This window comes from Triturus cristatus, chromosome 2_2 (genome assembly GCF_964204655.1).
Source record: "Triturus cristatus chromosome 2_2, aTriCri1.1, whole genome shotgun sequence".
NCBI classification, from domain to species: Eukaryota; Metazoa; Chordata; class Amphibia; order Caudata; family Salamandridae; genus Triturus; species Triturus cristatus.
The window spans coordinates 150,309,468-150,336,100 of NC_140582.1; the positions used below are offsets into that span (position 1 = coordinate 150,309,468).

The following is a 26,633-nucleotide window of genomic DNA, read 5'->3' on the forward strand; positions in this document are numbered from 1 at the left end:
TACCGAATCGGTAATAATGCATCCCTTCCCATTCATTCCTATGGGCCTGGAGGCCCATAGGAATGAATGGGAAGCCATCTACTATTACCGATTTGGTAAATACCGAATCGGTAATAGGGGAAGCATAATCATGGGTGGCAGGGTGTCACATTGACACCCTGTTGCACCCCTGATTCGTGCATGTGTGCACATGTGGCGCACATACATGCCCTAAGGGCATGTATGTCTGCCACATGGCACTGTCAAAACAGCAAAATATAGATTTTTGAAAGGTATTCGATATTTATCACCAACCTGTATTTGGTGGTAAATACCGAATCTTGAATACAATGACATACTCACTTGAGTGCTCCCTACATATGATTTAGGGATTCGGTAATTTACCGAATCTGTATTTTACCGATTTGGTATTTTACCGATCCATTACCGATTCGGTAAATTACCGAATCCTTAAATCATGCCTCCTACATCTCAAATGCCTAAATACCGGTCGGTAACGGGATATTTACCGAATTTCGGCCGTTACCGACCGGTATTTAGCTACCTACATGAGGCCCATAGTGTACTATTTCCAATCTAAATTATTGGGCCATGGCCAAAAATTAGCTGTGAGGATCTGTTGAGGATTCCCTGGTGAGCGGCACAATAATTCTGTTTTAACTCCGTTGAATTTTAATGTGTTCTCATCAGGACATTTGGCCATCTCTTTCGGACAAATATGAAGATTTTTTTAGATGACTTGGGCCTGATTTATCCAGTGATATTATTAATTGATTATTGTCTGCATCATTTACAAATGATATCCCAAAGGACTTGATCAAAGTCAGCAATGGCCTTAAGTAAGCATTGAACAAGATCGGGCCGATTCTTGAGGTACTCTATGCCAGATTTCTTTGTATTCAGATACAAAAGGGGGAAGAGATATTGCTTGCAATCTTCTAGATAGGTAAGATTCAAACCATTTAAGGAGTGTACCTCCTATCACAATCTCTTTTAGATGTGTAAGCAAAATATGGTGGTTGACGATGTCGAAGGCGTCAGACAGGTCCAGCATGATCAGTACTGCTATTCTACCACCTTCAACTTGCATCATAGGTCATCAGTAGCTAAAACTAACACTGTCTCTGTCCCGTGGGCTGGCCTGAAACCCATCTGTTCTGGTTCCAGCTGGATATTCTGTTCAAGGAAGCCCGCCAAGATCTCGGAAAAGGGAGTCTCAAAATTGGACGATAGTTACTGGGCTCATGAATGTCGACTAAGGGTTTTTTAAACAATGGGTTACCAGTGCCTTCTTCAAGACCATTGGTACAATACCAGTGTCAAGGAATTGGTTGCAGATCATTAGTAAAGTATGAAGGAGTTTGTTCATTCTATCATTCCAGATCCCAATGGGGATGTTGTGGAGAGCCTGTTGAAATTTAGAAGAAAAGAGTCCTAAAATCTGCCTCACTTAGTAAGTCAACCCTCCCCAGGGTTATCGTAGTATATAACCCCAGGTTTGAATCTGTCAATTGAGCCTCATTGCCAGAGCCATTATTTTGATCACAGTTAGCCTTTTTTTTGCATATCAACAATGATCTGTTCAGTTTTGTTATGAAAATAATCTGAGAGGCTGTTACATAAATCCTGAGAGGGTGGAATAGTTTGTTTTACACAGTTAGTGGTGGTTAGTTCATTTACAGTATCAAAGACTTTCTCAAACCTATTGGTTGCTTCAAGAATAGTGGCTGCATAAAAATGAGATGTTTCCTCTCGCTCGCTCTACACTTTGTTTTTAAATCTCTCAGGATCACCGTAAACCATGGTGCTCATCATTTGGGTTTAGAGGTCATTGATTTTATCAGAATTTATTTATTTAAGGTATCTGAAATTACCTTTCCAAGATCTTATTAGTTTAACTCCACCAAGTTTGATTTCTGAAAATATCCAGTAGTGTTAAAAATTACTTCCACACCAACTTTTTTTTAATTTAGTCCATGGTATACTCAGTTATGTTATTCTAATAGGATTATCCCTCTTATTCACCAAGTCAGGTCTCTTGAGGTAAACTGTAATTAAACAGTGGTCCTACCATATGTGGTAAAGGTGGTAAAGGGGTCCCCAGTAATGCAGCACTGACCTAAGCAAACTACTGACAGCAGGCCTGTCATTGCAGACTGCAGGAGGAGTACAGCCTGCTTGAACTTGACTGTGCCCTCACCATGTGTGGCACACTCAGATGCACTACCTGTAATATATGTCAGGCACCCCTAAAATAAGGCTCCTCAGCTCAGGAGTCAAGGTGCAGTATATTAAAGGTTAGGACATATATGTGCAAGCCTATGTATCTCTATAGTGACATTCCCCATTGGAAACTAATATAAGTGGGAGCAGTCCATAGGATAACATGGGCTGCCACCCGGGCATTCTCGAGGTTGGCAGCTCCATTATGGACCCACCAAAATATCTCATGTTTGATATCAAACAACGTGCCTTCTTGCTCCTGAAATGAATCTTGTGCCCTGGGTGGCATGGCATGCACCCAGGTGGTGACCATATAGGTTGCCTACCTGGTTGCCTCAGCTTCTCTGTGTGCTGGCTAACTAGTGGAGATCTGGATTTGTCTCTGGGGAGCTGGGTAAATTGGCCCATTTCTGAGTCACTTGTTCAAGGTGGTGGTGATCCTCCTTGTCAGTTGGTGAAGATGTCCGCAGAGTTTCAGATAGTGGCATTTCACGAGCATGCACAGTGTCCATTGTTGGACAGTCCAGCAAATCCAGCCATTGTTTTAGAATTTCCAGATCACTGAAAAACAGCTGCCTACAACTAAACACCAACAAAATGGAAGTACTCATCATGGGCCCAAACCCAGACTCCTGGAATGCCACTTGGTGGCCCCCCGCCCGCGGAAGCCCGCCTACCCCCACGGACCACGCACGCAACCTGGGAATCATCCTGGACTCAGAGCTCAAAATGGACCGCCAGATCAACTCCGTCTCATCCTCCTGCTTCCACACCCTCCGCCTCCTACGTAAGACCTTCAAGTGGATCCCCCTCGAACACAGAAAGACCGTCACTCACGCCCTGGTCACCAGCAGGCTCGACTACGGCAATGCACTCTATGCCGGAATAAACAAAAACCTCACCCGCAAGCTACAGAACATCCAAAACGCAGTTGCAAGACTGGTCCTCAACCTGCCAAGAAACTGCCACATCTCCCAGCACCTGCGAACACTCCACTGGCTCCCCATCGAAGCTAGAGTTACCTTCAAGATGCTAACCCATGCTCACAAGGCCCTCCACGACACCGGACCAGCATACCTGAACAGCCGACTCAAATTCCACACACCCAAAAGGACCCTACGATCAGCCCATCTCTCCTACGCTGTGGTTCCCCCGCACCAGAAAGACCAGATCGGGAGGCCGCTCATTCTCCTTCCTCGCAGCCAGAGCCTGGAACAACCTTCCGCTCCACCTCAGACAGATAACATCGCTCCCCGTCTTCGCAAGCAAACTCAAAACCTGGCTCTTTGACAGACCCCCTCCATGGTGGACTGGAAATCCCCCCCCACACCCCCAGCACCTTGAGACCCTTACGGGTGAGTAGTCGCGCTTAACAAACACCTGATATGATTTGATTTGTATTTCTTCAAATTACCATTGTGAGTGATAAGCATAGTTGCTGGTCCCAGAGTCCCATATTGTATCTCTCTTTGAGAAAGCTAGGTTCTTAGAGTCAGGAACATCTTCTATTTGATGGCAATGTCATACAAGAAGCCCACCAAAGAAGATTGTGTGGTCCTCATATATGTACAGCCTGTGTTTATTTGCTGTGTTCATGACTTGCTGGGCTTGTTGATGATGGCGGAAACATTCCAAGATTGCTCTGTGACTTAACTCTAAGTGCCCTAGTGAAGAAGTGGCAAAGGAAGACCAAAATGTTATTGTCTATCTGCCTTCTCAGGCAGTCCTTTAACACGTACATTCTGCCTTCCACTTCTTTCCTCCATATCTATCAGTTTGAGCTTAATATTCCATTTGTCCAAGCCCGAGTCTGGTAAGCCATCAATGTGGGTTTCCATTTCACAGAGACTGGACTTTGTTGTATCCATCAGCTTTAATTAAGAGGCAATGATCACCCTCAGGGAGTGGACTTCAGCTATTATGTTCGTAATCACTGCATTGACGTTGGCTGTTGGGGTTTAGATACCGGTCGGATTCCTTGGCAAAGTGTTCATTGAAGTCGATGGGATGTGAGCCTCTTCTGACATGGTAGGTGACGTGGGAATGGAGGTTTTTGCATTTCCAACCACCTCATAGAAAAGTAATTTGCTGGACCCTTTAGACTTTGACATGTGTGAGAAGTTGACGTGGTATGTGCTGTCCACTAGTTAAAGTGGGCACCTTGTACCAGTCCAAACAAACCTTATGGTGATTAGGTCAAAGATAACCTTTATCGAAAGCTATCCTAGTGGTAGTTATGGAGAGCATCCTTCAGGCTAAGTCTTGAAGGAATGTTAAGCACCCTGTTTTATTACAATGCAACATTATAGTATTGGATAAATGAAAGGGAAACCACACAGTAGTTATAAAAATATGTATTTGTTATATATAACACTCTCTAGTATTCTCTACACGAGGATAGAATACAAATTAAATAATACAGCTGCAAAGAGTCAAACGTAAGTAGCACAATACACGGTGGGCTCCAGGAGGAGACCAAACCATATACTAAATAAGTGGTATAAGAACCACGACTAAGGACTAGACCTAGTCTAGAAGGTGTAGAATCACTGAGTCCCCAAGGAACCACCCAAGGTGAGTTAGTAGGACGGGTGCAGTGTGAGAACACGACACCGTACTCCGTACAATTCAATGGGAAAGTCGCGATTGGAAAATCAGAGATTAAGGACCCTTCCCAGCAGATTATGAAGACAACCCTTAACAACTTAAGAGTTTGGAGAGCCACCCCGCCTGTGGATACCTTTGTACCAGAGTTACCTATCCCAGAGGAGCCGGGTGCATGAGCACGAAGTGGCGTCGGAAACCCTCGTCGTTCTCTATGGATGTTGACAAAGAAATGCTGCTGCAGGAAGAACAAAAAGTGTCCGGTGGAATACAAGCGTGGATTCTATATGTGAAGAACCTGAATGCTGAGGGGACAGAGTCTGGGTCACTTTGGAGTGGCCAGGGGCTTGGTAGACGAATGGCCACAGATGTGCTTCAGGTATGTTGATGGTGATCTTGACTCTTCAGCTGCGAGGACCCGGAGATGTCTAGGACAACCAGGAGCTGGAGGTGAGCTGTTCCATGAAGGATGTTGAGAGCTGAGGGGTTGGTGTCCGGCGGAAGCACCAACAAGCCTTCGCGGCGGCAGACAACGGAAATGGTCAAATTCGGTGTTGATCTGGCCCAGCAAGGACCAGGAGACTCACCACAGCAAGGGGAGTCAGGGCAGGCCTGGAGAAACCAGGGGAGCCCAAATAAAGAAAAGTTGACCCTCAGGTAGACCCACAGGGCACAGAGTGTGAGGAAGCCAGAGTCCTTCTCAGAAAAGATGTGCTGGTGTCAGAGCTACAAATGGCCCAATGCATGGAATTGTTGCATGACAACAAGCATGTGCAGCTGCAAATGAATGCAGTGCACAGGGGTACAGGTATATGGTCCTCACGAGGGATATCCGCCTCAAACTCAGTGAGAGGGCATCTCAACCTCGGAGACCTTCGGAAACCCACCTCCTGCGTTGCTAGATCCTTCAGAGTCCGCAGGAGCTCAGGATCAGCAAACCAGTCAGATGCATTACGGTGCCTGCATTTGCAGGGGAGTGACTCCTTCAAAGGGAGATTCTTCTGTTGTTTTGGCAGTCCACAGGGTCCAGCACAGAGCCTGTATGGATCACAGACAGTGGCGAGACTGGGGATGGCAAGTGAAGACGAAGTCGAGCCCAAGGGAGGTCCTTCAACGTGTCCAGACGTCCGAAGTGTAGTGGTATCTTCTTGCAGAAGCTTGTCCACGTAAAATCTAATGTCCTGTAGCCAGGTAACCCATTTTATACCCATGGGAAAGGGTTGGACAGATTCTAGGGACCCTCCTATGGGACGGACTGGACAGAGGGGTGGCTACACCCATGTCCTTTGTCCAGTTTCACTCCAGACCATGAGCAACTAGCTCCCAGAACTGGTTTGTGCTGGACCATGCACAGGGACACCAAATGTGCCCCCTCGTGCAGACTTTCTGGCACGGAGGCTGTGCACCCACCCAGCCCCAATACACTGAATCCGGTCTGGGAGGTGGTCACACCTCCCTGTGACAGGATACCTATTATCCGGCCTTCCTCTGCGCTTGCTTGGCTCAGCAGCAGGAGGGCAGACTCATGTCTGTGGCTGGCAGCATCCATTTTGTGCTGTAGCGCTCTAGAAAGTTGGTACCAGTAGACTTAGGTACCCTCAAAATCTCAGTTCTGAGGGGAGGAATCATACCTCCCACACCAGTTACAGGTGTAGAGGTATGATTCCAAGGTGTTTGACATCAAACACGACATACTTTGTTGCAGTTGTTTTCGAGATAACATTTACCATGCGGTTATAATGCACCTCTACCTATATGTCTGGCAGTATCACATACAGCCCGGGATAATGGTCTCTGAAGACTGCAGAGGGGCCCTGCACATGCAGGACCACCTTCTCACGGAAAACCCAGCACCCTGCCTTCAGGATTGTTAAGGCCTGCTATATGGGTGACATAAAGTTTTAAGTGTGGTGACATATATAGATATAGTAAACCTATATCTCATTAAGTGGTGCAAGCACCAGCTAACAAAAGCTGCAGTAGCAGACCTGAGGTTCCATTTTGCATGGCCTCTCATGGGTGACATAATACATGCTTCAGCCCATGGGAGGCCTCTGGGGTACCTATGCCCTGAGTACATGTGAACCATATACTAGGGACTGATAAGGGTACCCAAGTATCCCCATGGAACCTGAATAGCAGGATCCCAGCCAGACTAGTCAAAACAGTGCGTGCAAAAAGCAAAAGTGGGGGTAACCATAAGAAGCAGATCCTATTTCCTACAACATGGAAAGAGAACGATGAGCACAGGCCACAGGCCCTGGAGTTTGTCTTAGAAAGAACAACAAGAAAGAATGAGTGCTACAGCTAAGGTTTATACTAGATTAACTACCCCATACTAAAGGAGAAAGTAAGTTTAAATCTTATGAGGTGAGAGCAGACAAAACAATGCATGGAACACATCAAAACCTCAGAAAAGTGTCCAAGCCTGAACATATGTGGTTGAAAGGTTCCAACCTCTGGGGATAATTCTATTAAGATAATTTGTTGGGATTCCTCCAATGAATTAATCCTCATCCAGAATTAATCTCACACACATTTAGTAGCCTGGAGTGCAACTCTGCTGCAATACTCTTTTTCTGCTTGTGTATCTGTTGACAATTAGTAGTTGTTGGAAATTACCATCTTTTGCTTTGTGTACCCCTAGATTTTTGCCTTGACTGGTTTTGCTGGCTGTAGAACTATGTGCACTTTACCCCTGCTAACCTGTGGTAAAATGTCTGTGCACTCCCTTTCATAATGATGAAATATGTGTACCCTTAATTGTACCCAAGGTCTGTAAAGTACATTTCACCAGTTGGCTGCAGCACAAATTGTTCCAACTGTTGCAGAGAGAGGGCAAATATGGCTGCATGCCTGGAAGGCTTAGGCCAGTGCTGAAGGTTTTAAAAGAAAACTTGACCTGACAAAATAAGCCATTTTTGATAGGCGGAAACCCTCCCTGAATAAGTCACTAATAAGTAGGCCTCACTGCCCCCTACGGCAAGGTTCATGGTATTTAAAAGGAAGTTATGTAAAAGTTTAATGTTAAAAATGTCCCTTTAGTGAAACAGCCCCAAAGTCTATTTTTACTGTAGCAGGGTGTGAGAGGAGCTGCCCCAAGAACCGGTTTTGAGTGACCGCAGAAGAGAGGTTCATCATTTCCTGGCCACACCTCTGGATGGGCGCTGGAGCTCTGCACATGGAATGAAAGATTTTACCATGCTGCTTTTGGGCAGAGAGGGGCACTGTTGGATTGTTTGCTGTAAAACCCAAAGGAAGTGCTTCAGACATTGTATCATTTCTTGACTCTGAACATATGCCTTCCGGGTGTGGATTTGGACATCCATGACATCATCATTGATAATGGCAGAATAAATATTTTGGTTGCTTATGTGGAACCTTATACTGGGAACAACTATACCTTGTCTGGCAACATTACAGTGAACTGAGAACTATTACATACTGTCTTTTTCATTATATACACACCGTATTTTGGTTGTTCTTGCAACCGAATAGCACTAGCATTGGATAGTTTACCAACGTAACTTAAAGCAGTACTATGCTCTGCTTTGCATCAAGGAGGCATTCCATGGGTGGTACATGGGTTTTCCCATGGCTCCACCCATAGGTTTTGACACAAATATCTATCTGAAAACATGAGTAGACAGAAACTTGCACCAAAATCGTATTCTTTCTTCAAGAGAACATAACAAGCAGAAATGCTTCAATTTTCCTAATTTTAAAGGATAGTTTTGGCATTGGAAGGGCCCTCCGCCCTCTACCAGTACAAAATCTATTCCTTACAGAATGCACATATAGCCTTGCACTATAACACAAAGGTGTGTGCCAACACAGGAAGAGAGTAAAACAGCTCCATATCTTTGTAGATATGGCAATGTTCTGCTCTCTCCCTTACACACAATGCAGCAGTAACTTTAGCTTCACTACATAGAATACATTTCTCATATATCTGGGCTTTGGTCTGCTGTGTTCTCAGTTACTTGACCAGATCGATAACCATGGTGTAGCTGTAAATATGTGAAAGGGAACTAGATTGTATATTGCTATGATTTATCAAGAGAGTGGCTCACTCTGTTATCTAACCTCCTATAAAATGTTCCCCAATTAAATAACATCAGTTTCAAACCACCTAATTGAAAAGGTCAATTGATAAATGGAAAAGTACTCTCACATTCAGATTGCTGAAACTTGACGTGTAAATATGGAATTAAAAAAACACATTAAAATGCTGTACACTGCTTAAATGAACTCCCTAGTCTCTTGCAACAGACTTGGGATTGCATGGGAACTAAAGAGGAGAGATCAATACTGTAATATGTACATGCTTGAGCATGACAGGACTATATGAATTGAATTATAAAAAACATGTGGTCTCTAGGGAAAAAGTGTGCCTGAACTGCAAAAGTGGTAAACTGATCCATTTGCAAATCAGGAAGAGAAAGACTTCCCTCCCTCCATAATAGTCTTACAAACTACAATCTAGGTTTAGCAGTCTAAATAACATGATCGAAAGTAAGCCACAGTCAAGAAGCATAGCATTACACAAAATTATAAATCAATTGTGACCTATAATGGATGATGAAAGTCCGGCCCAACATGAAAAAGATGTTTACCGTTCTTAATTATTGGGTGACTATTCACTTCAAATAGCTGCAGGGGATCGTCTCAATATTTCACTCCCAAATAACTTTTGGCGCTATGGATATAGTTGCTTTGATGGCTGCCTTGATATCAATTGAATAATAATAATAATAATAATAATAATAATAATACCTCTGTTTTAGATTTGTGGTTTTTAATAACAAAGAGTTTGCTACACTCTTAATTGCATCCAGGGTGAACTCGATATTTGATCTTCCGGCTTCAAGAAAAAGTGTATTGTTGTCGGCTTAGAGTGTGATTTTTAGGTTGTCGGGTACCAGTGGAGTCGCAATGTTTTGGACCTAAGATGAACAGCTAATGGCTCAACAAACAGAGAGAAGTGGATGGGTGGTATAGGTCATCTATGACAGCCATCATTATTACCTGTCCAGATAATAATTCAAATTTGATGTGCAAAATTACTTTTGTACTGAAAGTGGACACGAGCACAGCACGGAAACAGCACTGTGTCACCCATGATAATCAGAGTAGGCATAAAAGGGCAGGAACAGTGCGAACCCCCCATATGAATCAACACAAAGACAGTTCAACTAAATTGATCCTAAGTGGCACAACATAGCTTTTTATAGCATTATAACACCGTAAGACAACTTACGCAACCAGTAATGTTTGCAAAATTGCACATATGACATGATTTTCTTTAGACCAATTTGTACTAAAGGTGTTCTTGAAGAACAAAATTCAATCTCAGTCAAGGCACTGCGTGTTCACCGTTGGAACTTTGCACCATGGCACAATTCAGAATAGTGTTTGGCGCTGGGCAAACAAGACATTTTTAGCACAAGCGTGAAGATTGTCACGTGTGGCCTAATAATTATGGTACTTCATAATCTTTGGATTTGTTGCAATGAAAAGCTGCAGATTTGCACTAGGGGTGGACGACACCTGGTGAAACTGGACCTTAGAATAGTTAGGCATTTTCCAATTCCCCTTTTTTAGGTAAATATGCCTCCCCTTTACCATTATGACATAAATAAGTTTGTAAAATATGCTTACTACGTCTAGTTTCTTACTTCCGAAGACAAAAAGCCAAAGAAGCAATACTACTTCAGAAATAATGTAATATGAGGGCTGTGTTCTTACAGGACATAGGGACATTTCTTGTTTTTTTTTTGCCTGGGACAGCAAAGGTTGATGGTTGTGGACGTGGACGTGGACAGAACGGTCATCTGTGGGACTTAAAGAATAGGCCCCTCTGACAGCATTGCTGTGTGTGTTAGCTCAGCTGTAACTGTCGCCTAGACAGTGGTGACGTTGACTCCTCCACTTTTGGGAAACGAGCAATTCACACACTCTAAATGTTCTGACTGTTTACTGTTAATCTCAATACCAAAGTCATACTCCTACCTCTCAGTGTTCCTCCCATACTTACATATCTTGGTATCCAGTAAATGTATTTTCTGCTGTCTTTACCAGAAAGTACTTTATTAGAAAAATAAAAACATTCCCTGAGTAAGTGATCCAGAGGTAGTTAGAATACGACTCTCTAATGTAGATTGGTGATAATAATAGGACAGTTATTTCTTTGGGTGTCCTCCTACCATAGTCCTGTGAATAAAACATGTTGTTTGGTTAGTAATTAAAAAGTGGACGTGTGATGCATAATATGAAATATATTCTGGTCACTAGATCCCACAAGGACTTATGGCAAAGGGTACATTCCTCAGCCAGTGCCATGCAAACAGCCTTAAATGGGAAATCTTATAAAATGATGGATTGGGAACTGAATTTAGAAGCCATTAATGTAGACTTGATAATAGTTTAGACACATCTGAGAACAGGATGTTGTTGGGGTAAAATAGCTCCACAAACTGGCAATAGTTTACATTTTGAGTGTGAAAAACTAGGTCTGTTTTCCTTTAAAAGACAACTAAGGGGCTGATTTAGCCCTTGATTGTCTTAACTGTGCCCCAAAGGTGGTAGAGAATGGACAGAACACCGCTGTAGTTTGAGTTCACTGTCAGCCCCACAGTGATCTCTGTGCATTCACACCATGGCACCAGGACAGCTCCTTTGAAGGCACTGAAAGTTTGGTGCAGGGTCACAGTCTTTAAAGCAGCCGCACACCAAACTTTTAGGTTTTTTAGAAACAAACTACCAAAGTGAGAGTTTGCTATTGAAAAACAAAAAAACGAATAAACTGAACATATTCTGCAGTCTTCTCAGTTATTAAAAAAAGAGTAACAGTTTATTCATGAGAAATATTAAGTTATGTTCCTAATATGCAGTGACTCAAAAACGTAATGTTTTCTTTCATCATATTTCCAAAGGTTATACAGCCCGCTGCCTTCGTCTGTCTTGCTCTTATCTTTTCCATGGTTATCCCACCTTTTGTGGAATACCCGAGCCTTGAGTTGCAACCCTGGATGTACGGATCACAGCGTGTTTTCTACAGGTGAGTTATTCATGCAATATTTGAGAGTTGACTGTTCTTAGTTGTTGTTTTAAGACTTATCAAGCATGTTTTCTTACAGTGCAGCATATGTGCACTAATTTGTACACTAAACATCACATTGTGAAACAAACACATTCTTTCTACAATGGCATTTTAACTGAAATAACTGCAAGCAGAAATATAATTCTCCAATTTGTTTCACAGTTACTCCAGTGAGAAGTATGGATCAGAATTCCAACTAGTGGTTTTAGTCATACTAACTAACCCCATGGGCAAAGGTTTCTAGCAAACAGCAATCTTGGATCTCTGGCTGGGGTTCTTGATTGGTTGTAGCAATCAGATGACCAGTACAGTGAGCAATGCAGTACATATAGAAGTTTTAAATCACCATTTGTGATTGTTTATGTGCAGTAAGGAACACCTTCCTGCACATAAAGATTCATTCCCTCAACACAGGCACCCTTGCACTATGATTCAAAGTTCTCTGTTTTGGTGCTAGGCAGCTTAATTTAGTGCCAGCGCTAGGGAAAGCACGGGGATGTGTCGTATCTTGGTAAATGTGGCTCATATCTGCTTTTTCAGAATGAGAGAGTGAGGCATTCGCATTTTGTGCTTATACCATGCTCCGCCATTCCCTTGTAAATATGCCCCTATATGTCTGAGAGTTATTGACAGATGCTTCTCAGAACATCTTATTCTGCAGCGAGTGTTAATGGCTGCTAGAGCTGGAGAGCATGCTGATAGACAAGCTGCTGACATGGAAGCTGGAGGTGCCCAGAATGAATCCATCATGAGTGTGAAAAGTAAGCCAAAGACTGAAGGACACAAAGTGATGTCTACTCATAAAAATAAGTTTTGTTTTAGATGTGAATTTTCATTTCCACACAAAGGAAAAAGACCCGCTCTTGGACAAATATATAAAGAATGTGGAACAGAGAACCATTTTGTGATGCTTTGCAAACCGAAGGAAAAAGTAAGGGCATCATGGCGTGAAGACAAAATGGCCACCGGATCGTTCCAGAAGCAACGTTTACGAAAGGCCAAGTGTGACATTAGTTAAGACAAATTGACACTGAACAAAGTTGATCATCATCTAAATCATTGTCAAACAGTTCTTCTGAATCAGTATCAAGTGAAACTGATGAAAATGATTCTGCCATGTCGATATTTACCTCAGAAAGATGTGTGCATATTGGTTTTGCCAAGAAAATGGCAGTCAATGAAAGATCAACATGCCAAAGCACCAAAGCCATTCAAACATTACCCAAAGATTACACTGAAAGTAAATTGTTGTTGAATACCTTTAATTATTGGCAGTGGTGCATTGATAAACATTATATCTAAGGAGAAATACAATGAATTATCTCTATTGCTGCAACTTATGACATCAAAAACCAAACTGTAAACATGGTCAAAGTGCAGGCACCCATCCATGTGCTTCAAGACACAGAGTCAAGTGTCAAGTGCATGTCTACTCAGTTTCAGCACAGCTGCTGATACGGGACTGATTTCTGGTAATTACAACATGAATGTTCATGATGAAATAGAAAGTCAGTTCCCTTTGTTATTTCATGGTTTAGGAAAGCTTAAGACTATGAAAGTAAAGTTGATTATTAATGAGGAATTCTGTCCTGTTGCTCAGAGACATAGATAAATAGCTTTTCATTTGCAAGAAGGTGTTCAAGCATGGAAATATTGAATGTTCTGCTGGTCCACCTCCATGGGTTACTTCCATAGAAGTATTTCCTAAAAAGGACAATGAATGAGCTGTACACATATACATTGAAATGCATCAGGCAAACAAGGCAATTGAAAGAGAACAACATTCAGGCATGCACATTGCTGACATGATAACACAATTAAATGGTGCAAAGGTCTTCTCTTGCCTTGATTTAAATAAAGGATATCATCAGTTAGAACTTGAAGAAGATTGTATATACATTACAACCTTTTTTACACATTTTGTTCTGTTTCGACACAAAAGACTACATTTTGGTGTGTCAACCGCTGCAGAACTGTTTCAAGACATCCTTCGACGTATAATTCAGCCTGTCATGAAAGCGTTCTATGACAGCGATGACGTATTGGATTTTGAAGCTACACAAAAAGAACACAATAACTCTTTTACACAAGTATGTCTTTTACTTGATGAAGCAGGTTTGACTTGAATGCAGAAATGTGAGTTCCATAATACACAGCTAAAATTATTTCACGACATCTTTTCTGATGGGGTAATGACACCATATCCCGCTAAAGTACAAGTGCTGTCAAATGCGGATTCCTCACAAAATGTTTCTATGGTGCTTTCATTTCTTGGCATGACCAATTACTGTTTTAGATAGATACACGACTTAGCCACTGTCAGTGCTCCTTTGAGAGACTTGATGAAAAATAATGTTTCATTTCATTGGTCACATGAATGTGAGAAAAGCTGTGAAAGAAGTTAACAAGCCATTGAGAATGCTGCTTAAATGGCACACTTCAATCCGAAGCTTCACATAGAAGTTAAGGCTGACACTAGCCCATTCGGTTTAGGCTCCTTCCTTGCACAGAACAGCCTGTACCCGAATGCTAGAAGGCATATTGTGGCACATGCAAGTAGAAGTTTGGCACAAATAGAACATGTTTACTCACATCTAGAAAAAAAGGTTTAGGTGTGATATGTGCTTGTGAACATTTCCATTAATTCCTGTATGGAAAACCCTTTACGATGTTAACTGATCATCAAGCGTATTGACTATATTTGGCAATCCAGATGCCAAATACCTCATCACATTGAACGATGGGGACTTTGGTTACAACCAGCCGCGGTCGGTAGTAGGAGTAACTGCAGGGCGGTGACGTGGGGAGGGGGAGGGGCAGGGTGGGGAAGAGTAAACTACGGATTATGGAGGTTTACAGGTAAGTTAACATATAAATTAATAAAACAAATTTTGTTGCGTGCACGGCATCCCCAAATGCGATGCAGTGCACGCAACGAAATTCGTTTTATTAATTTATATGTTAACTTACCTGTAAACCTCCATAATCCGTAGTTTACCTACCCCCCACCCTGCCCCTCCCCCTCCCCACGTCACCGCCCTGCAGTTACTTCTACTACCGACCGCGGCTGGTTACAACAAGAGTATAATTATACCATTATGCATCATCCAGAGATGAAACTGCCTTTCTACAAAAACTATTCACCACACCTTGAACATGTCAAAACTCCCAAAGCATGCATGGGAGAGAATAGCCATTGACGTTTATAGTCCACTCAATAATGGACATCACCTGCTGGTGATTATGAATGAATGTTCATGGATTTCCATTAACTGAAGATCTTTCATCTACTCCTTAAGAATGAGTCATTGAAAGAATAGATGGCATCTTTGCAACGTGGGATGTTCCATCCATGGTGAAGTCTGAAAATGGCTCATCTTTTAATAGTCAATAGTTTAATGATTTCTTGGAGCATTTGAATGTAAAGCATCAGAAGAGCGCACTTTGGTGACCCCAGGTCAACAGACTTGTTGAGCATTTTTTGAGTGCACCAAAGAAAACAGTACAGCATGCTGCTGTTGAGAAGCTCGATTTGAAAACTGTTTTGAATTCTACCTTGAAAGCTTATAGTTTAACACCACACATGACCAGAGGTGAAAGGCCTGCAACATTGATGTTTGGGAGAGCAATGCGCACTAAGTTACCTCAGTGGATCAATCAGAGAAAGAAAGATGAGAAAGCAACTAATGAGAAGGACTTGGTGGACAAACGAAAGATGAAAACATATGCTGACCAAAAATGACATGCAAAGAGCATTGTCTTTAAGAAAGGAGATTGAGTGCTTGCAAGACAGATGTTGAGAAGAAAATCTGATGTTTCATTTGATGCAGAAACATGTCTAGTGGTGTCTACCACAGGACACATAGTGACTGCCCAGTGCCCTGAGAAGTCAATTACCAGAGACTCCTTCTCATGTTAGGCACATAACTAATTATTCATCAGTGACTGCTGATGCCTCTACACCGTTGACACGGATCCAGGAGATTGGTGATGACAGTTCCCAGTTTCCAAGGACAAGATTAGATCAAACAATTAAAGCACTAACACAAAGATTGATTTAAGGGATTTAGTTGTATATGTCTATGTATATTTATACTTTGTAAAACAATTGTAATTTTTATTTAACAGAGGGGAAGATGTAGGGCCTGATTGCTGAACCAGTGTTGGGGGACCCTGGGCTGCCAGACTGGCGGGCCACCTTCTGTATCATGAATATGGCAGTGGGACTGCCGAAGGACTGCCGCAACCACCGGGGATCATGGAACCTGCAACGGTGGCACAGAAGTCATAGGCCCTAATATACCGGCGGTAGTGCTGCAGCTCTGCCGATCACATTAGGAGTTTCCTTACTGCCACAGTTTTCATGGCAGTGAGGCTACCATGAAACCTGTGTTGGTGAGGAACAAAGGAGGCCCTACAGCACCCCCTTTTGCCGCAGGGCCATGGGTTGCCTGCAGGGGGCACATGTTGCCCCCCCCCGTGTGAAGTCACCCCCTTTCCTGCACGGCACAGACTTTACAGTCCATGCCGTGCAGGAACGGGCTTTGGCGTTCCCTTTGTGGTGCTTTTTTATAGGCACCGCTGTGGAAATGCAAAAGGACCACTCGTTAGACCATGAGATAACTCATAATCTGGCAGGTGGCCGGTAGTCAGGTTTGGCTGTCTTGGAGCGGGGTGCTGCAGTGATGGCCTGCTCCAAGACCACCAAATTCGTAATCAGGCCTGTACTGTCTTGCGAGTTTGAAATGATGGAACCTTTTTGGCTATGGGCTCCATAGAACTGTGAGGTAAGTGTTAGAGCGGAATGCAATAAAGGCTGGTTGAGAATGTTGAGTTTGCAGTTACACACAGATGAATAAATACGTGTAATACTAAGCTCCGTGTGTGGAGTGGTCATTGGCGGGTATTCAGTCTGGGGAGGACGCCACACTACTGTTCTTAAGTGTGCATTTTCTTAATGAAAGAAGGCTGTGATTCTACTAACCATTTCTGTGATTGCTTATGGGACTGATTTTTACATGAAACACATCTCATTCAAATATTGCTTGGTAGGTTGTGGTGCGGTTGCAGTCCAACTGCTTTCTGTCTCAGGCTGGCACAAGTCCTTAGTGCCAGGCAGCCTAGAAAACCGAATTCTGGGCTATTTTCTGGAAGAAAGAACCTGAAAATGTATCACAGCAGTCCATTAAATAGTAAAATACCACAATTGTTCTTGAGCAGTTAATTAAAGTTAGCAACATCCTGGAGAACAACTAGTTTAGGATGCAGCGATTGGCTAAATATTTTCACTGTTTAACAATGGTTAATGAGGCAAAGGTGTGAAAAGTCGTGTTAGCAGTTCATTGCCGTATTGTCACTATATTGTGCTACAATAAGACTAATCCTGTCTCTTAGTTGCACGTATTAATTTAGCTTAACTCAGAATAAAAAAGAGCGTGTAATATTTGCCACATACAGTTAATCTCTTTAGGTATTTTGCAATGTGTGTCTCAATGTGGACTACACGGCGCAATGGGATGGAGTTCTGCAAAGACTTAGTAGTTTTCCATTTATCCTTTAACTAGGGTGATGCTGAGGGACTGCTGGCTGCTTTACAAAGTGTTTTTCCTATGAACTCAAAGTGAAACATGTCTGCCATGTACTGCTTTCAGATCATGAAATGGTTTTACCTATTGAACGTTAACTGGATAGAACCAATACGTTTTGACCAATCATTGCTTAGACTCTTGGGAAACTGTAACATTACCGATCACTCTGGACTTGATACTCACTTGATAATTCTGTGTTGTGTATATAGAACCTATAGACAAAAATGGAAGTGGCTTACCACTCATATACAAAAGTAATTTGAATACAAAAATAAATGTCCCAGCACTTACGCTCCCCATGTCAGAAGTCATGTGGCTGCTGAAATTCAGATTTTTATCATTGAATATCAATGTTATGAATCAAAATGGGCCGTGATTAAAAAATGGATGCAAAAATGAGACAGTCTAGTTACCTCCTTCCTAGTGATTGGTGATAATTGCTGCAGATTAGCAGAAGTTAGCATAAATCTATGCTCTCATGGAAAACAGAGGACATGAGCCATTAGAGTTTACTTTCTAATTTAGCCCTGGAGACACTGTAACTTTTCAAGATAAGTAAACCCCCCCAAAGTGATACCGTTCGCAGGAACTGAACTATAATTGAATTTATCGGGAGAACATTCTATTGGTGCAAACGTCTCTAGGATAGGGTCCTTGACACCACACTAGTCATATAAAACATGCTTCCCATATCTGTTGTCCTCTTGAAAGACCGCAGGAAAGTAGAGGGGCGTCGGTGAGGGAGAGACACCCAGCAGAGGTTAATTTCTCACTGCAGAGTGCAGAAGAGTCCATAATAACCTAAGAGCAGACAAAATGTCAGCACAATTCTGGCTTGGAGATAAAGGCAGACCTAACACCAGTCGCATCAATTAAGAGAAAAATAATGCCTCAGTTGTCACTTCTAAGGAAATATAATGCTAGACGTTTGCTTCAATTCAACTCTGGGATTCAAAATTTGCTTTAGCTCAAGCAGCCTAAATCAATTTGCTTTCCTTTTTATGCATGATCAAATTAATTATGCCCCTCTTTACACCACTTCCTTTTCTCTTTTTAAAAATATACCTGTAAGTGGAACAACTTGGTACATTTAAGGGCCTCCATAAATATGTATTTTGCCTCGAGAAGAATGGTTAAGTAGTGAAGGTGCCTATACATTATGACAACTTCATTAGTGTCATTTTGAAACAGGACTTTCTAAATCTCTTGCCACATTTTGTTCATTTTTAATTTGAGGGTCTCTATTGCTCAATGGACAGGGACAGCTCAGCTCTTTCATTTGCTATAAGTCATTCACCTGAGAGTGTCCATCTCACTTTCCTCTTCACTCTCTTCTTGATCTCCTAGCTATTGTTGGCACAGATGATCTGTTTAATTCTTTGTCAGTTCTTTGGAGCTGATTTAGAGTATAGTGGGAGGAGGTTAAACCGTCAGTATAGAGGAGTACTTTAATCCTGCCATATCAAGGGTCCCTTGCCTGCCAAATTTAGAGATGTCCATCGGCCCAGTAGACATCTATTAACATTGGCAGGAACTGTTGTCATGGCATCTCCTTTCAATGTATTAAAAGTTTGATGAACAGCTCTGTCAAGTCTGTAACATGTTTTTGTATTTTCACAAACCAAATCCCTAAAGCAGTTTCTTTTTTGAAAGCTGGAAACCCCCAAATCATGGGAGTTGCCTCCCATGATGTGAGGGTCATTTTGCAGATTTCACTGCCCCTTACCGCCAGGTGTTAGCTGACAGTGACAGTGAAAACTGGTCTTTCAACTGCCCACTCTTAATTGGGAGGGCAGTCGAATGGCCAGTGGCCAAATCACTGATGGTCATTATTCCATCTGGCGTTGGAGGAGTATGTCAGCTACGTGGAGGGAGTAATCTCCTCCGCAGTCATACTTATGTTCCACCCATCTGTAAATCAGGCATGCAAACCATCAGTTTGGCAGGAAGGGTATTCCGTCACCAATGCGAAGGAGTATCCTCTGCTCCAAACTCTAGTCAGCTCATCTTTTCACTTTGGGCCATTACTGGTTCTGTTCTTGGCTGAATACTGTCTGTCAATCAGCACTTATCCAGTGCCTTGGGCTGGACTTTCCTCTCTCTATTTCTCACTTCGCATTTGTATGTAGATTTGCAATGTTTCACCTCTTTTTCCACATGAGAATGGCTGCATGGCAGGAAGACAGTACAAAGGGGAAAAGCCTTAGTAAACCTAACTTGAGGGAGAAGATGAAACACAGGGGTATTATGACTAGAAAATAACCCAGTCTACAAATAAGAACTTGAAAGAAAAATGAAAAAATACACAATATATAGAAAGAAAGAAAATAAACGACAATGATCAGGCTCTCAAAAAACCCTGTATATGCCTTTCATCAAATATCTTTATCTAGTGACTTGAATTTTGCTTTATCCTACCACAGCACAGGTGGCCATTTTATTGAGGCCGAAATATAGTGCCATTCAAAATAAAAACAGTATTTTCTCAACAATATGGTAGAAGGCACTAGGTGCTAAATAGTAATTAAGACATTAATTGAAAGTTTGAATATTGATTCATCAGCATGAACCAGCAATGGTATATTTACTTATCCTATTGAAATCAAGCGCAATTTAGAGTCGCAAAAGGGGTTTTGTACACTTTTATGTTGAAGCCACACCTACTCATCCTTGTGAAGGACATTAAAGCAGTTGCATTTTACTGAAGAAGGACATTTAGAAACAACATGAGTTTTGTAGCTTTTGACAGAACTCCCAAGCAGTTGCTTCTGAGATTTCCTAAAATTCTGAAGGGCTGTATTCTTGTTAAAGACTTCCCACTGTTTCTTCTGGGTCTAAAATGACCTCTAGTAATTCCTTCAGTTACTCTAACTTTGTGAAAGGCCAGAACAATTGGCTTTGCAAATGCTTGTTTCTGTGTGTTTGCTACTTGTATTCCTCAGTTTGTGGTGTTAAACAGGACTGCAAGAACAACGAATGTTAATGATAATCCTGGTTTTGACAAGTTATTCATACCTGACAGCCTACTTCCCACCATCAACGGCCCCCCACCCCCACCCCCAGTTTGTTCCAATTCTGCTGCTTGTCTCCTTTTCAATCACTTGTTTTGCATGTATATCTCTCCCTTTCACATTTCTGTTCACTAGCTTCATATGTCCCTGGGGTCTCTCTTGTCCATTTTTCACTCACATATTCGTCCTCTTTGTGCTTAGTTGACTGACAGATGCCTTCATCATTATAACATCATCCATCACAAAAACGTCTGCTCCCTCAACTCAATAAACTAAATTAAACAAAGCATGTTCTGTGAGCTTATGGCCCCAAAGGCTGACCATACAAATAAAAATGGTATAATATCCATAACAGCCCCTTGGGAAACCTTTGAACATATATTCGAGATTCCTGGAAAGTATACTTAACTCAAAGTTTCAACAATTCATTCCAGTTCAGCTGAAAAGCAGTTGGTTGCAATGACGCTGACAAAAAGACAGGAGATGTCTCTCAATTTACGCCCTTCACTTTCAAAGACAAAAGCAAACGTTCTGCCTGAAAGTGACAGATGGATGAACCAAAGCATTGCAGGGAGCTTGATGAACCACCTGCGGATTTCTAATGCGGGATTCAAAATAGGAGTTCGAAAAAGAAGTGTCAGAAAGTGGGAGAGGAGCAACTGACACAGTTTTCAGCTCAAACTTCAGAAGAGTGGGTTTTGATACACGCCATCTTTTAATTATGGCGCTGCGGGTTGTCTTTACCATTTAGCTTGACACTCAGTGTATGCAAAAAGGGAAGATTTTGTTGTGGCCCGAAGGCGATGCTGCAACTTTAATCGCGCCTTGTGTTTGTTTACAGCAATGATGAGCCCACCAACGTCCAAGTGTCAAATGTGATAGATTCATTGGCTGATGATCCAGGATTCGGGACGCGCTGCATGAAGAATGATCCCATTCCGTAAGTAGCTATGTGCTGCGCTGTCTGCGTAGGGGCTGCGGTAACGTATCCTCCTTCCTAGAGAAGTGAGAGATTTGACAGGAAGCAGGCGTGATCTGCAGGGGACTGTCTCGCTAGAAACACAAAGGCAATATTAAAATCTCAAGACTGAGGATAAAGAGTGTTTATATTAAAGCCATAGCTGTTTTTGGCATGGCAGTATTGCCTCCGTCCCGACCTGCATGTCGTGTCGCCATGCCTGACCAGGTCCCGGACTTCCTGGTCAGGCATGGCAGGAAAGAGACGGGAGGGGGCGGCAGGATAATAAATACCACATATAAATCTTTGTCATTTCTGTGTGTGCATTTCAGCAATGACAGCTGCTGCACAAAGGCACAAGAGAGTTAACTGAAAGAAAGGTGCTGTTACATTGGTTTAAGTGCTAACAAAACGTTGACAGCCATTATATTGAAAATTCGTTGTCTGCAGGACGGAGGCAATACAGTTTTCCTTTGTTTCGAGTTGCAGAACGCGCAATTTTGCAATTTGTGCAAAATGAATCTACAATTTGAAATCCCGAATCGGGTTAAAAAAAACACTAAAGCTGAGTATTATTAAAACGGTTCTTGGAATGAAGGCCTTAGTGTGCGCCTAGAGAAACAGTGTGCTAGCTGGTACCTAAATGGGACACCCATGTCAGATCAAAAGAAAAGCTATCAACCGTCTTACCCAGGAATGAGTGCCTCCTGCATTGCAGAGTATGCCCACCTTGTCAATATCACTTAAATTACATACCAACAGGAATGATGGCCCAGGGCAGCGCAGCAAGTTACCTTGCTGCGCTGCACCACAGGGTAAGTGCAGGACTGCATGGTATTTATCCAATGGGGTGCATTTCTGTCCCTTCCACCTGCGCTGGCGCCGTTTCGGCAGCCTAGCGCCAACGCAGGCACCCTTGCACCACGGTGCAAGGGTGTTTGTGCTGTAGGTAGGATTGTTTTTGTGCAGGGAGGGGCACCTTCCTGCACAAACACAATCCATGGGGGTGCTTTCATCTTTCTATGTGTGTTGTAGAATGCTGCACATATAGAGGAAAAAACGGGGAGAAGTAAACAGATTTCTCCTTGTGACGCCTTATCTGGGGAGGAGTAAAATGCGGGGGTACACCACCATGTGAGATGCGTAGGAAAACCCACCATGATGCCCATGGAAGGCCTCCTTTGTGGAGAGTAAGGCGACACAGCGATGTCCGCTGCTTTGCCTTACTCCAGATGTATGAAGCCATTCAAAGCCACGCAATGTGGCTTCGCATGGCCTCATAAATCTTACTTAGAGGCTTGCGTGACGCATGTACCACTTTGTGTGGTATGAACGTGATGCAAGCCTCTCATGAATATGCCCCTGAGTAAGGAAAGTGTAGTCTCTCGCTCAGCTGCTCGCGGTGTGACATGAAAATCAGTACAACGGTAAACCACCGAAAAGCAAATGCAAAAATTCTGAGCTTTTGGGAATATGGGTTACACATTTAAATCAGGAGGTATTTCATCAATCATGGGACTGGAATCCAGTGTGACGTCCCGCAATTGTGGAGCGATAAATGTGGGTACAGAAAAAGTAGTTTGCTTAATGAGTTAAGGGTAGCATGTACGATGGGAACGTTGGTGTGTTGTGTGAAACTGGAAAAGAGCTATATACATGTTCTCGTTATGGGAACAATTCTGAACGCATTTGGAAAACAAAGTTAACAGCCGTGGCCGCTGCAGGTAAGAGCGTGGGGTAGGGTGGGGGGATTTTGTGAGACGACCACAAAGGGAAAATAATAATTTATTTACTTTTCCTTCGTGGTCGTCTCTCGAAATACCCCTCACCCAGCCCCACCGCCCACGACTGAGTTCAACTTAGGTGTGGTAAAAGGCAATTGCAATGGTAATGTGAAATCCTGATGCAATGAACCAGTCTTTCGAATTCAAGGAATCCAAATCAGATGAAAGTCCCCCTTGCATGGAGCAATCAAAATATACAAATTACTTAACCTTTGTGGAATGTCCACGAAAGCGAATTTTGTGTTAGGCACAGGTTTGTGACTGTTTCTGGATGGTTCTATCTGCAAAAGTGGATGATCATTCACCAGCATAGTTTTGTGTCTTGCACCAGTGTAGTTAACTGCTGCTTTCCCTGGGTCAAAGCTGAAGCTTTGAGTCGAAGCTGAGCTGAGCAGGAGGAGGATATAGTGAGGGGCGTGTTGCAATAGATGTTGCAGAATGCCTGGAGAGCAATAACTAGCTTGAACACCCATGTGTTTGCCAACAGCCTGTTATTTCCCCACCGCAGGTAATTGTATCAAAGTGCTGCTGTGCTGGAGTGTCATGTTGTTCCTTATGTCCTGGCGTTTGCTTTCTGGTGATTCTCAGTCCTGAGCACCAAGGTGAACAACTGACACCGCAGCATTGCTAAACGGGGCAGCATGTTGCCTCAGCTGCTTACTACTTCTGCCCCATCCATTTGTCTGAATTTATTAGCATTAGCTTGTCTTTTTCCTAAATGTACATTGGCTATATGTCCCAATGTGACACATTCCAGAGTTGGTAGGACGGATCCTTCCCTACATCATAATATACATAGAAGTTGCTTAAAGATGTATGTTGGCATGCATTAAGGTGAAGGTTAGCTTATTAGCAACTCCCTCACGCATATCTACTCACTTAACTTCTCAAACAATGCAATGCAAGATGGGTCTTAAAAGATTTGGCTTCCCACATAATCCACTTTCAAGTATATTGGACCGAGTCTCAAAACAAGTAGCCAAAGAAAGGCTAATAAAATATTTCCCGAAGTCCAGAGAGAGCAGGAGTTGTCGCTAACAATGAAGTCCACCAGGCAAAACCTACCCACCACTGTTGTATCCAGGCCTTGTAATAAGCAGGTGACTAAATGCCAAGAGCATGCCAGAGGGTGTGCACAACAAAGGGAGGAAGATTATTCCATTTGTGAAAAGGGGAAATGACTACAAGACAATAGTGAGCAGCAAGGGGGTTGTTGTAAGATATAGCATGAGACACAAACTACCTCAAGGTATTTTTGAGAAAAGTAAATCTGCAGTGAGATAGATGACTGAATGCCTTTGGGAGGGTGGGAAACACAATCCCATCTGTTTCCAATTCACCACATGTTCTGGTCACTATGAGTTTGTAGTTCCAGACAACGGCGGACACAATGACCGCACTACCCTATGTTGTTCCCTTATTGTCAATTGGTAATTGGATGTAGGGTGAGCGTGCACAAAACAAACTCCGGCACTCGCCGTTGAGGAGTGCCAACTGCTTAGCAGAAAAGTAGAGGAACAGGTTGGTGGAGTGGTGCACTGCTTGTTGTTACGACAATAGTGGTCAATAAGTCAATAAGTCTTGGTGTGTGATAGGTCTTGTTTATTTTTCAAGACACAGATTGACAGCCAACGCGTTTCGTTCATATAATGAACTTCTTCAGGGCATAAATGGGCGCTTTTGTAGCATCAAACCAAAATGTGGGTAGTAAAAGTTCAGTGCAAGGGCCACCTTGATAAGGGCCTATGTAAGCAGCGCTCTGTGAAGCAGAATGCGAAGGAGACTCGTTATCTTGCTGAGATGGAAGATAACGAGTCTCCTTCCCATTCTGCTGGCTGCGAACAAGCGGGCCTAATTTAGGCGAAATGTATGTCAAACATTTAAAAACACCAATTTAGCAAATAATTAGGACAACACACACAATAAAAATCCCACACCAATTTATCAAATTAGAAAATATTTGTATCTTTAAAATGACACCAAAACAATAAAAATCCAATGTAGGGAACCAGAGAAATGCTTTTTTAAAGATTTAGCATTATATAGCACTTAAAAACCTATAGTGCCAACTTGGGACATCTGATTGTGCTAGACAGGGACAAAGTCAAAGTTGCAGTCCGACTGCAATGGAGCCCCACTTGAATATGCCTTGCGGTATGCCTCGGTCAAGATTTTTCCTTTGGACGTTGAAACTTTTTGGGAGCTTTTTCTGCCGGGGTCCCTCGATGCTCTTCACCAGTCCAAATTTGGTGAAGGTTTGCCAGCTTGCTTTCTAGGGAGCTCCTGGTCAAACTCTATAAGTCAGATGTCCAGAGCTTTTCAGCAGGACGAACCAGCAGGTCAGGCCAGCTTGCAGTTGAAGGTGGCCAGCGTAGCTCTCGTGGTTGAGTCGGTCGCCCTCTGGAGCCTTTTCCCAAAATTGCTCCAAACGTTCCCAAACTTCTGGAATTTGTTCCTGAAGTTTCTCTTCAGGGTCAAAAGTGTACAAAACACAATCCAAGGGTCTGGAATCTTCAAGATGGTACTTAAAAGGTTGGGACCACAATTTCCACAATGCACCTGGACAAAACCCTTACAAATCCCTTGGACACACTCCAGCCAGGGGATTCTTAGCGGTAAAGGTCCAGGTGAGCTATGTTAACCTGGAGCTTGCAGAGAGTCCACTCTTTATTCCTCTTGTCAAATTTCATCCAAATGGCTGTGGTTCCAGATAATGAAGCTGGTGCAGTCAGAGTGCAGGGCCTGATGGTGCAAATCAAGTTTCCAGCTTAGCAAGCCTTCTTCTTTTTGATTCAAGCAGCAGATCTGAGAGGCTCTGCTCCTCTCAGATATCTATTCAGTGTTCTCTGGGGTCAAGCAGGAGAGCACTCCTGACCAATGAGGTGTCGGGCAAAACCCCAGAGCATGACCACATGCTCCAAAGTGTGGCATAATCTTCTCTCAGAAAGCCCTAATACTCCAAAATTTAGTATGGCTGAAATCTCAGCAGATAAGCAAGAACTTGTTAATCCTACCTCTTGTATGGCTCAATTCCATAGCTCTCCTCCTCCTACCATCTGCAAATTCCTGCCTTAAGCCTGCCATCTGGCTGGGTTAGATGGGCTGGCGGGGAGGTAGATGAATCTGACATTCTCTGATGTCCTATTCCTCCTTTGAAACTCTTGCGTTATGACCCTGCCTCTCTGCTCTGGTATTCCTGTGTAGCAGAGCTCTACCCAACAGATAACCTCTCTCTGGGTGATCAACTTATCACTTCATCAAAGCAGCCTGGCTAATCCTGTTAACTCTGAACAATTAGGGGAGACCACAGGAAGGCTGAATTTTGGCTTACAGACAAGAAAGTCTTCTTTTCTGTATATTTTA

At 42.9% G+C, this 26,633-nt stretch overlaps 1 protein-coding gene across 4 annotated transcripts in view; it reads left to right on the forward strand.

Annotated features, from left to right (window-relative positions):
- Positions 1–26,633, forward strand: part of LOC146861982 (phospholipid-transporting ATPase ABCA1-like) — a 3,104,259-nt gene that overhangs the window by 1,881,276 nt on the left and 1,196,350 nt on the right. For all 4 annotated transcript variants that reach the window (XM_085641135.1, XM_085641137.1, XM_085641136.1 and 1 more), the window contains exons 30-31: positions 11,763–11,887; positions 21,370–21,468. In XM_085641135.1, coding sequence (XP_085497261.1) covers positions 11,763–11,887; positions 21,370–21,468 — 224 coding nt within the window. The remainder of the gene's footprint in view (positions 1–11,762; positions 11,888–21,369; positions 21,469–26,633) is intronic.